General features: G+C 38.3%; 1 protein-coding gene across 1 annotated transcript in view; it reads left to right on the plus strand.

Annotated features, from left to right (window-relative positions):
* PLEK (pleckstrin) overlaps positions 1 to 12,692 on the plus strand; it is a 41,695-nt gene that overhangs the window by 184 nt on the left and 28,819 nt on the right. Inside the window, exon 2 of the mRNA XM_034432428.3 lies at positions 10,203 to 10,378. Within this exon, the coding sequence (XP_034288319.1) occupies positions 10,319 to 10,378 (60 nt within the window). The 5' untranslated portion in view covers positions 10,203 to 10,318. The remainder of the gene's footprint in view (positions 1 to 10,202; positions 10,379 to 12,692) is intronic.

Genomic DNA, 12,692 nt, shown 5'->3' on the forward strand with positions numbered 1-12,692 from the left:
GGATTCGAATTGACCCGGTGGAAGAAAGAGCTTCAGCCGCTTGGCCCGGCGCCGTGGCTATATAAATCGCTGCCTGCGCCCGCGGAGGGCGAAGTTGAGCGGCGGTAGCTCTTGCCTCGAAGAAGCGAGCGTAGGCGCCCTCTGCCCGTCTAGATCCATTGCTCTTGCACTGCATTGGGCTGGTCCAGCTGAGACCCCCCCCCTGCAAATAAGGGAGAGGGAAAGTGCTTTTGTTTCTCGGTATTGATTGTTTCCTAGTATGATTCGATTGTTTATTTGAACCCTGTGACTATCATTAAGTGTTGTACCTTATGATTCCTAACGAATGTATCTTTTCTTTTTATGTACATGAGAGCGTATGCACCAAGACAAATTCCTTTTGTGTCCAATCACACTTGGCCAATAAAGAATTCTAATCTTCTAATGTCTCCTCCCTCATTGCTAGCTAATGGGGAAGCAGATTGGGTTTGCTGAGCTTTGACCTTCTGGCCCTCTGGAAGAATTTGCTAAGATAAGATGGTATGGGCAGAGGTTTCTCCTTCGAGCTTGCTGTTTAGCTCATGGATGTTTCATGAACCAAACTAGGTAACGTCTTAAGTGGGGTTTTCAAAGTGTGTTGTTCGTTCATATATAGGTCCTGGGTGGTAGATTCATTTCACCCAAAAAGTCCCCCACTGAAGATGTTACCTACTTTAGTAACGAAACGTCAGGGATCCAGTGGCGGATTAATGCTCCCTAGTGCCCTAAGCACTGACAAATCTTGGTGTTCCCCTCCTTCGTACATACTGTACGAACGAAGCCAAGTTTTTTTTTTCTTTCTCAACTTGTGTCCCCTTTGGGCCTGGTTCCCTAAGCACATGCTTAGTCTGCTTAATGGTTAATACACCACTGCCAGGAGCCAAGCAGCAAGCTTAGGGAACAAACATCTGCCCAAATCTACAACCCGAGCTACAAATATTTTCTACAATTTCTAATAAGATGGTATGTTTTCCAACATCACCAGCCTTTTTCAATCTGATGCCCTGCATATGCCTTAGGAGTGTTTGTGCCCTTGGCTCTCAGTCTCAGCTGGCCTTCTCCAGTGAAGCTACAGGCACTGGGCAGCCAAGGATGATAGAAAGGGAGGTACATTCAAACTGCATCCAGACTGGAGAGAACCTTTGCTTTCATTGCCAAAATTAAAGAAGGCACCTGAGCAGGTAGAAAGCATTGCTCGTATGTTTTTCTGGGGAGCTCCTCAGGGCCTGTCCCCTGTTCAACTGCTCAAAGTTGAGCAAGAGAGTGAAGACAGAAGTAGGAGCAGTTTAAGTAAAGAAAACCTGATCAATTAATCCCTTTCCAGGTTTATTATCCTAAAGTGAGGATGATTACAAATCATGGATAAATTGTTGGAATTCCTTTATTAGTCTTCTTAACTGGTTTTTATAGCAAATGCAGCATGGTGGAGGCAATTTCTTCATTCCTGATCATGCCCATTTTCTTTAAGCATTCAAATAATGGTAGAATAGAATAGAATAGAATAGAATAGAATAGAATAGAATAGAATAGAATAGAATAGAATAGAATAGAATAGAATAGAATAGAATAGAATTCTTTATTGGCCAAGTGTGATTGGACACACAAGGAATTTGTCTTTAGTGCATATGTTCTAAGTGTACATAAAAAGACAAGATACACTCACCAAGAATCGCAAGGCACAACACCCAATGGCAGTCTTTAATAAAGTTCATAGCTTGAGCTGCTGCAGAATGGGGCCCTGTGAACAGCTTTGGTGCCGCAAGAATGGTGCGCGTAACACCTTTGATGTGAGACTTTCATTGGGTGTCAGTTTGCTTTCAGGTTCAATTCAAGGTGTTGATTATCACATTTAAAGCCCTGCATGGCAGGGGACCAGGTTATCTGAGGAGCCACCTTACTTCTATCACATCAGCTCATCCCATCTGGTCAGGCAGGGAAGGTATGTCATAGAGTCTGTCAATTAAAGAATTTCAACTGATGGGATCAAGGGAAGAGGACATTCTCTGCCCCTGCCCACTGGAATAACCTCCTCTCAGAGGTTAAGTGGGCCGTCATTCTCCTGGCCTTTCAAAAGAGTTTGAAGACCAGGTTCTTCCAATTTGTAGAGTGGCACATAATCCCGGAAGTGGTTAGCTCCCTAAAGCCTCTTCCCCTGCCTTTTAACTTTTAACTTAGAAAGGGACTTCAGAGGTTTTCTAATCCAACCTATTCTTGGTTTTTACCTGGCCCCTTTTATTAATGTATTGCATTTTATATTATTTTTATGTTTTAATGCTGTTAATTGTACACCAGCCAGAGGCATTCTGAGAATGAGATGGATATTATCTACATTAGACAGACAGACAGACAAAATGGGGAAAAGCTTTTCAACTGGAGGGCTACATTTTTTAATGAATAAGCTTCTTGGTTCACATGCTATGAGCAAATGGAAATGGACAGTCTTTCATATCCTTGGTACCCACATTAAAACCACCCATAGCTTTCTCAACCAAATTACTCTCCTAGTAAGAGACACAGAGAGAGAGAGCGAGGGAGGGAGAGGGAGAGAGAGGGGGGAGGGGAGGAAGGGGGGAGAGATTCTCTTCTAAAGCAATAAAACTTGGGAAAAGACATATTTCAATGACATCAGTGGAAGTTTTGGAGAAAACCCTTGTTGCATTATTGGAAATCCAGTTCCTGCATAAATGGTTAAACTTGGGTTGAACTCATCTCCTGGAGAGCATGTGTTTTCTCAGTAACCATGTAGGCATGGCTTTTAATTGCTTTCTTTGATTTCCTGATTGTCTCTCATCCATGAAAATGTTAACCAGAACAGTCCAGGGTTGGCTAGCGGTTTCTAAATATGGCCTGCCCACTACAAGATTGCCATCTGCTGGGTATGTAAAAGATGCTGCAATATTTATGGCTTCAAGACTCAGACAAAATCAGTATAGTGTGAATTACATTGCAGTATAAGAAAAGGGGGCGGGGTGGCTCAGTGGCTAAGACTCTAAGCTCTTGTCGATCAAAAGGTCGGCAGTTCAGCGGTTCGAATCCCTAGTGCCGCATAACGGGGTGAGCTCCCGTTACTTGTCCCAGCTTCTGCCAACCTAGCAGTTGAAAAGCACATAAAAAATGCAAGTAGAAAAATAGGGACCACCTTTGGTGGGAAGGTAACAGCGTTCCCTGTGCCTTTGGTGTTTAGTCATGCCAGCCACATGACTACAGAGACGTCTTTGACAGCGCTGGCTCTTCGGCTTTGAAATGGAGATGAGCACCGCCCCCTAGAGTCGGGAATGACTAGCACATATGTGCGAGGGGAATCTTTACCTTTACCTTACCTATAAGAAAAGTGTATGTATACCAGTACTTGGTGAGAAAGAAAGAGGAGCAAGTTCTTTTCAAGTAAGATTAACTTCATATAGAATTGTGTAATCCACATTTGCAAAAATTGTCTATTATAAATCTACATTTCCCACTTAATAGATTATTCTGCTAGTCTTATCAGCTCCTCTTAGAAAACAAGAGAGAAACAGGCTGCTTCCTTTTGATCCCCTATTATTAGTAGCAATACTATACAATATATTTTAAATTGAGATATAATTTAAATATGTTTAAGAAAAAAAGGCAACCATCTATATCTAATGCCTTTTGATGTTGAGACCCAAATCAAATGAATTTCCTAGTATTGCTTTCAACAGGGTCTGATTACAACTGATTACTGACTATTTTAATCATAAAAAGAACAATGATGGTGAATAGATACCCAATTTTATATAAATTGCAGAGTGGGGAAGATCCAGCTTTAAATATAGTTTCATTTGATATTCTTTTTTTTTTTAAAGTTCATTATATATCCAAAGGTCAAACTATGGCATCTGTTACTGATTGTTTCTGTTTATATTTTAACTTTTAAAAATAGTAGGTAAAAAAGTTGAAAGCATATATAAGTATTTTTATCTGGGAACTTGATTTTATGGCGAAATAGGGGAATAAACCTGCCTAGAAGTAATTTATTTGTGCAGAGGAATTAGTCAAAGACACACACACAAATGCCATAATATATCTATTTACTCTGTTATTATACACTGCAAGATCTGGTTAGGAGATCTTGTAGTTTTGTAATAACAGAGTAAATACACAGATCATTAGATCAGTCATGGTTAACAAATGAAGTTAATAAATAACAAAATACTTAGTAAAAATGCAGGAGCTAGGAAGAAAACTACAGTATATTTTTATCGCACAATGAACTAGACTTTGTAAAAATTGGGTAACTATATTAGCTTTGCTAGTCTTCACTTGTAATATTTAACAAAAAGTTAAATTATGACCTAGATGAGTTGCATTATTGTCAGAAAATCAAATAATGGGTCTCATTTTTATTTATTTATAAAATGTATTGATTTCTCATCTTACTACAGGGTAACTCTTTTGACAAATGTCCTTTCAGCACCACAGGTGTGGATAGTTACCAGGGAAGTGATATTTTCAAAAGGTTACTCAAATTAATGCATTGGTACAAACATTGAGATAATGTTAATTCATCCTGCTAGCTTCAGCTTTGTAATCAAACTGGGGGTCAGTTTTGAAAAAAAAATAAATAAAAAGTGCTACTTTGAGCCTTTATACAATGAATGTGTGCATTATAGTTACTTATAAGTGAAAGAAAATCTTCAGTTCTGAATGTCTGGATAACATGAGAAACTGTATGTAAGATTAAATGACTAAATTTGTACAATCTGATAATAGATAATTGGAAAAAATGTATGAGAAAATAGCAGTGATGTCATTAAACTATAAGTTTTAATTTACTCACCTTAGTAGCAAAAACACTTTGTAATGGTTAATGAAATGAACATAGATTTATGCACACTTCACACCTTTATAAATGCAGAATCCATGTTTGTAATTCTGCAACCAATTATTCACTGATACATTAATATCTGCACTCTCTTCCAGATTTGTATATGGCTTTTAAATACCACTGATCAAAATTAAAGATGTAAAACAATATATTTCAACAAAGGGTCATATGTAAAAAAATAAAACATAAAATATGTTATTGTTATTTGAAGGATATCCCTTTGGTCAAACTTTATTAAGTTTATTAGACTTCAGTATATATCATTCCAATGATATTTGATGGCAGAACAAATGCTTGATACTAATCCTTGAGAAACAACAGTTTATTAATAATCTTGGTTAATTGTGTTGCACAGTTGGAAACAGGTGAAATGCTACCAGTTTGCACAGATTCGGGCAAACCAGTAGTGGCAGAGGCGGGTGGTTCAGAGAACTGGTAGCAGCGGGTAGTTTAGAGAACCGGTAATGGCGGCAGCACAAGGCTCCCTCCACCCACCCAGATGTTGTTACTTCCTGGTTTTAACAAGGAAGTAACCTCTTTTTTTACCTTCTGTGCATGCGCAGAGGGTCCAAAATCGCACATACAGTGCACTCACAGCGCACGCACTTCCGAACCGGTAGGGAAGGTAAGTAGATTTCACCCCTGCTTGGAAAGCAACAGGTGCACTCTTTAATAATGAATATGATGGGACTTCTGTAGAGCATTATATGGTTATGATCACTAAAACTTTGGTTGAATCCATGTCATTTAATACAAGATGATTGTAGAGAATTAAACTCATTAGCTAGGTACTTCTAAACCAAAATAGGCAGCTTGCAACTCTAATTAAATCTGTTTCCTTCTTTGCAGTCCCTGGAATCCCCAAGATTAAATGACTAAAAACATATAGTAAGGCATTAAAAATGATCACATTTACACTTCTATTAAAATCAAGATCCAACAATGCCTAGAGGCTAGAAGAAAGAGCCTCCCCAATGTTTGCATTTATTTATACTTTATTTATTAAATATAGCTACATATATAAAAGTATATAACGAGTTTGTCGCTATATACTATAGCCGTGATGGCGAACCTATGGTACGCATGCCGGAAGTGGCACAGAGAGCCATCTCTCTGGGCACGCCAGCCGTCACCAGTTGCTCTTTCAGGTTCTGGTCTTCGCGCATGTGGGAGTGCTGGAAACTGGAAGACTAGTTCCCCAGCACGCATATGCACGCTGGAAAACTCAGCTTCCAATTTCCAGCATGTGCACTGGCCAGCTGGTCTTTGCATACACATGCGCATCAGAAACCGGAAGACCAGGTGGCTGGCACGCAAGCACATTCCAGAAACCACAAGTTTAGCTTCCCTGCACGCACATGCATGCCGGGGAGCTGCTCTTCCGGTTTCCAGTGCTCCTGCACGCACGCACCGGGGAGTTGCTCTTCCAATTTCCGGCGCTCCCATGCGTGCACAACAGGGAACTGCTCTTCCGGTTTCCAGCAGGCGCCAGGGAGCTGCTCTTCTGGTTTCCAGTGCTACCCTCCCCCACGCATGTGCTCCTGTTTCAGCACTCGGTGCTGAAAAGGCTCGGCAACACTGTACTATAGATTACAGTAGCAATAGCATTGCCTTCCCTATGAACAGGTTACTTGCATTAGCTGTTAATTAGAACCAAGAATGAGGGAACTGAGATACGTTTAATAAACACATAAATGACCTTGTTCAATCAAAGGGCCCTGGAGCAATCAACTCTGTTGGATCCTTTTGAACCAGGTTTCAGATCCAGATATGAATACAGAAACTGATACAGAAACAGCATTGGTTGTGCTCATTAATGACCTCTGGCGGGAGCAGAATGGAGATAGTGCATCCATCCATCTTGACCTTTCGATAGCTTTCAATACTATCAACCATGGCATCTTTTTGGGCCAACTTAGGGAGTTGAAGATGGGTGCACAGTTCTATTCTGATTCATCTCCTTCCTCCTAAGCCAGTCCTAATCAGGGTTGATAGCTGACAGCCTCTGCTTTGGGGGGAGGGGGGGCGCACAGGGCTCAGTGCTTTCTCCACTCATTTTTAACCTCTACATCAAACTGCCTGCTAAGATCATCCATCATCAAGGGGATGTATCATGTTGTAAGCTGCCTAGAGTCACCATGTAGTGAGATAAGTGGCAAACAAATTTAGTAAATAAAAAAATAACAGAATAACATTATTAAAAGGGACCTTGGAAGTCTTCTAGTTCAACCCCTTGTTCAACCAGGAAACCCTATACCATTTCAGACAAATGATTGTCCAATCTCTGCTTAAAAACCTCCAGGGTTGGAGCATCCACAGCTTCTGGAGGCAAGCCGTTCCACTGATGAATTGTTCTCACTGTCAGGAAATTTCTCCTTAGTTCTAGGTTACTTCTCTCCTTGGTTAGTTTCCATTCATTGTTTCTTGTCCTGCCTTCAGGTGCTTTGGATAATTGGGTGACCCCCCCTCTTTTTGTGGCTGAAAAAGCTATATCCCATTTGATTAAAAAATAAAATAGTAAGAACTGCTGATGGTTACAGTATAGAGGTGTACACATATGCACGTACAGAAAAAAATCAATCATTGCTATTATATTATTGCGTTGCAAAAATGCTATGCATTTTGGTTTCTCCAGAACTCTGTATTAGACTATGACGGAGGAAGAGGAGAGAAACAGGAAAAACCTCATATGACTCAGTATCATCCAAATCCCATATCCACTCCCATTTCTGTTGGCTTTGTCTGTCATCTAAATTGGAGAACAGTTCTGGAGAATTTGAAAATTGCTCATTATTTCGTGCTTAGAGCTTAGCTCACTAAAACTGTAGATGTAGTCATTTTTCTTACAGGGAATATAGCACTCATTGCTGTGAGGAGGCTACATTAATATAAAACAAAAATCTTATTTTCAGTACCAGAAGAGGGCGCTTTTGTTATTAATGTAAGACTTCACCGTAATCCATGTAAGCATAGAATTACAAATCTTTAGAACTTTCCTAGAGCTTTGTAGCCATTTCTCTTGTTTTGTAAAATAACAGCAGAGTTATTTCATATTTATTGTGGGCTTTCCAATCTCTTTCTTCTAAACCCTCCTTTTATTGTGATAATATTTTTTTTTCTAAAAGCAAATGTTACTCTTATTCTCATATTTTCTTTCTGCGAGATGAGAATGGGAATAGTTTTTAGACTTAGTTGGCACATTCACCTCAATTGAGAATGTTATAGATTATAGTATACACAATTATCTAATAGAGCAATGGTAGACTGACAACTTTCTTCAGATTGGAACAGTTTCATTATTTTCTGTAAGATTCATTCCAGGTGCTTTTTCCAAATCACAGAGAGATTTGAAATATAGAAACAGGTTTTGCAAAAGAATTGGGAGACATCAATCCTTCTCCATCCCCCCCCCAACACACAGTTTGATCCCATACAGCTTTTCAAGAATAAAAAGAGCTATGGGAGAAAGAAGAATTGGCAGAACTTATCTCTCAGCAGAAGCATTGTATGAACACATCCAAATCTAGGGAATAGAATAACAGAGTTGGAAGGGACCTTGGAAGTCTTCTAGTCCAACCCCCTGCTTAGGCAGGACACCCTACACCACTTCAGAGAAATGGTTATCCAACATCTTAAAAACTTCCAGTGTTGGAGCATTCACAACTTCTGGAGGCAAGTTGTTCCACTGATTAATTGTTCTGTCAGGGAATTTCTCCTTAGTTCTAAGTTGCTTCTCTCCTTGATTAGTTTCCACCCATTGCTTCTTGTCTTGCCCTCAGGTACTTGGGAAAATAGCTTGACTCCCTCTTCTTTGTGGCAACCCCTTTCTCCATTTGCATCAAAGCATAACATAAATAGGGCATCCTTTTTTGTCTGGCTATATTTCTGAGAAAGGCTTAAGAAGATGTCCTTAACTGTAATGCTATCAACTACAGGAATCTTTCCTCTGCATATTCCAACATCCCCCAGAAGAGGACTTAGTATGAGTAAGATCTGTAAGGCTTTGTAATTCGTTACCATGGAAGGAAATCAGAGGACAATAGGTTCTTGAAAGAGAGTCATTTGAGACAGAATAGAGATGAACAATGGGTAAAACAGATTTCATTCTTGCATAATTTTTCACTAGATCAGAGTTGATCAGAGAGCACTTGAGTTCAGCAGTGGGAAAGCTTCTTGCTCATAATGTATTCACAATCTAAAAATACCATTACTGAATGAAGGGAACACCCATCTAGGTATTTCTGCTTTCTTCTCTTCTGAGGATTGTTTGAGAAGGTAGGCTACATTTATACTGGGCTTTTATTGTCCCAAGCTTCTCTCATACATTATTGTGTCAAGATCCATAATTATGATCCTTAATTAACAAAATTTCCATTCTGTTTCTCTTTGATTTGAGTGCTTTGAATTTTAATGAAAGATCTATTTGTTGTCCATCCCTATCATTCAAAATGGATTACATCAAATGATCAAAAAGATTCTTAAATAATAAAATCAGAATCAGAGCAACACCAATATCCCAGTTTCTTAAAAACTCAAGACAGTAAAACTGCTAATAAGAACGTAAGTTTTTCAACATTCTGAAAATTTAAGACAGAGGCATCTGTAATAAGCTTTTCCAGAAAGGCAGCACCAATTTTTCCGGAAAAGAAAACATGGAAAATTATGCTGAGAAGATGACATAAAAATCATTCCCATTAATAAGAGCCCTAAATAATGGATCAAATAATCTTCATCTGGATCTAATTCAACAAAAGCAAAGTGCCACATTTATTTTGTTTTCTTTATCAAGATAACTGTTTTTTTTTTATTGAAAAAGTTTTCAAATACAATTTTTTCCCCCTTTTTCCCCCCCTCCCCCCCTCCCTAACCCCCCCTACCCACCCTTCCCCCCCTGTGACTTCTTCGTAACAAAAAAAAACCCTAATTCATAACAGATTACTTACTCCCTCCTCAAAATACTGACCTTTACTTACTAAAAGTATTATAAATCCCCCTTTATCCATACATTTCAGAGAAGAAGAAGAGAAAAAAACAAAAAAAAAACAAACACATTATACTATAACTATTATAAAATAACTTCTAATTTAGCATAATAGTGTTTTATATCTATACATTATTGCAACAATTCAAAACCACCTTCCACTTTAAAACTTTTTTAAAACAGATAACTGTTTTTTGATGACTGACAAAAGTTAAATAAATATCTCAGGTTGGTAATTGCTGAGTTGTCCTCCCATTTAATGAAAATATATCTCTGGGTTCATGTTGTGTACTTAAAAGAGAAAAACGTTCTTAATTTAATCTTTACATTTGCTTCTACACGTCCTTCTTCCGGAAGAGGAAGTGAGCATGCTTTCATGTGATTAACAATCAGAGGAACTTGTGAAAGTGATAACTATATAAATGCAACTTACAAAGCTCTACTGAACTCGACTAAAGAAGAACAGTGCAAAGATGGAACAAGGACCTGAACGAGAACCCAGACGGATAAAGGAAGGCTATCTAGTGAAGAAGGTATGTGAGGATTATATGGAATTACATTCTTATGGAATTACAGCTGTGTGTGTGTCTGTATTTATAATATACATACATTTATTATAATATACATATAAGTATAATATATTTTTTTCTTTTTCTTCAATTGAGTCCGAATCTTGGAGACTGCCTGGGTGAATCCCTGCAGTTTTCTTGGCAAGATTTTTCAGAAATGATTTGCCCTTGCTTTATCTCTGCAATATTTTAGAGATTGGTCCCTTTCAGGCCTGTTGGCATATGCTTTCCATTTTCTACCAATGCTAAGACTGGGGAATGACAAAAAAGTAAATTGGTACTTATTTTCTTTGAGAATACTGGGATTGTGACCAAACCCAAGAAATGTACAACCAGAAATATTAACTCTTTCAAGATTTAATATTACCATCCATTTGTCTGGCTGATTGACTGAATATTTGGCTGCCAACTCAACACTGTCACTCACTGAAAAGACTTCTGCAAGTATGGCTTTCTCTCTCTCCAAGATTAAGGGTGTTTATTGTTCCCATCCTCACCTGATCCTGAAGGGAGGCTGAATTACAGAATGCTAAAGGAGCATTTGAGTATGTCTAGTTTGATGAAAAGAAGGACTAAGGGTGACATGATAGCAGTGTTCCAATATCTCAGGGGCTGCCACAAAGAAGAGGGAGTCAAGCTATTCTCCAAAGCACCTGAGGGCAGGACAAGAAGGAATGGATGGAAACTAATCAAAGAGAGAAGCAACCTAGAACTAAGCAATAATTTCCCGACAGTTAGAATATTTAATCAGTGGAACAATTTGTCTCCAGAACTTGTGAAAGCTCCAACACTGGAAGTTTTTAAGAAGAGATTGGACAACCATGTGTCTGAAATGGTATAGGATTTCCTGCCAGAGCAGGGGGTTGGACTAGAAGACCTCCAAGGTCCCTTCCAACTCTATTGTTCTGTCCTGTCCTGTTCTGTTCTGTTCTTAGTAATTGATCCATCAGAAAGACAATGTAATTTCCCTTTCCTAATAAGAATTAGTCTTAATGACTAATTCTCTAGGTTAATGACCAAAACTATGCCCTCTTAAATTAGTAGTTGCAACAAATCTTTCTAATCATCCAGTCTGTGGTAGGATTTTAATTGATGTCATGTATTTTAAACAATAATTTATTTATTTTTATCTATTTAAGCAATAGTGGGATTTAATGCAGTATAAGCCACAGTGGAAAACTCTTTTTTAAAGCAAGGCATTCAAATTTTTAATAAACAATTGTTCCAAAAGATTTTGTAGGAAGAATTAAATTAAAATTAAGACAACTTAAAGCTGTGAGTGATCAGATTTCCATAAAATCTGGAAAAAACTATGCATTATGACAAAGCATACTATTGAAAGTAATATGTTTGGTTTTGGCTTGTCGTGTTGTATGAAGTTCACCATTTTGGCTTGTGATCCAGAGTACGGCTTAGTGTAGTGCAAAAATCTAGCTCTGTATGGCACACTCAATAAAGCATGGTTAGCAAAAAAAAAAAAAAAATCCTGCCACTGAATTCTTCTTAATTAGGGCTTCAAAGACAGAAACTGAAATCCTGATTAGGCATGAAACTTATCATGTGATTAGCAACCTGTTTGAGGTTCCACCCACTCCTCCTTGTTATTCAGTTCCACCTACATCATGAAACTAGTTTCACTGTAAGTAAGATTGCTTCCTTCTCAATTGCTGCCACTTTGAAAGTCAGCCTTTGAAATAACACACTTCATCTCTAATCAGCACTAAGAAAGTGTTTCCCCACTTCTAATGTTATTTGCATGGTAGAATTTTTACAGAAAATGTGGTTAATGGACAAAAGGCTTAAATTTTCTCTTTTCCCCTACTGTGATTTTGGTAACAATTGCCTCTTTTCACTAGTCCTGTGCTTGGTATGTGCTCTGTTTATAAAATGGGTTCTGTTCTCAGAACATTTATCTGTTATCACAAGAAAAGGCTTGGCTGATCAGTAAAATTATCCCTTGTGTAATGGCAGCTTCTGATTTTTTTTTTGTACCTAGTAGTGCAAAGACATTACATAGATATTCCTTTCTTTTTTCTTTTTTTCCACCCTTCATGGTTCTCTCACTGCTGTAATGTGATACTAATTAAAGTAAAGGGGAACAAGTTTATCTTTCATTTTTATTTTCCCCTGTAGATCCACAAAAACTCCGTAACATGGAAGAACTGGAGTAAAGTTGAGTCCACTAAAAGTTAGAATTAGAATTAGAATTCTTTATTGGCCAAGTTTGATTGGACACACAAAGAATTTGTCTTTGGTGCATATGCTCTCAGTGTACATA

The sequence above is a fragment of the Pantherophis guttatus genome, chromosome 1 (assembly GCF_059756535.1).
Source record: "Pantherophis guttatus breed Tessera chromosome 1, ASM5975653v1, whole genome shotgun sequence".
Lineage (NCBI taxonomy): Eukaryota > Metazoa > Chordata > Lepidosauria > Squamata > Colubridae > Pantherophis > Pantherophis guttatus.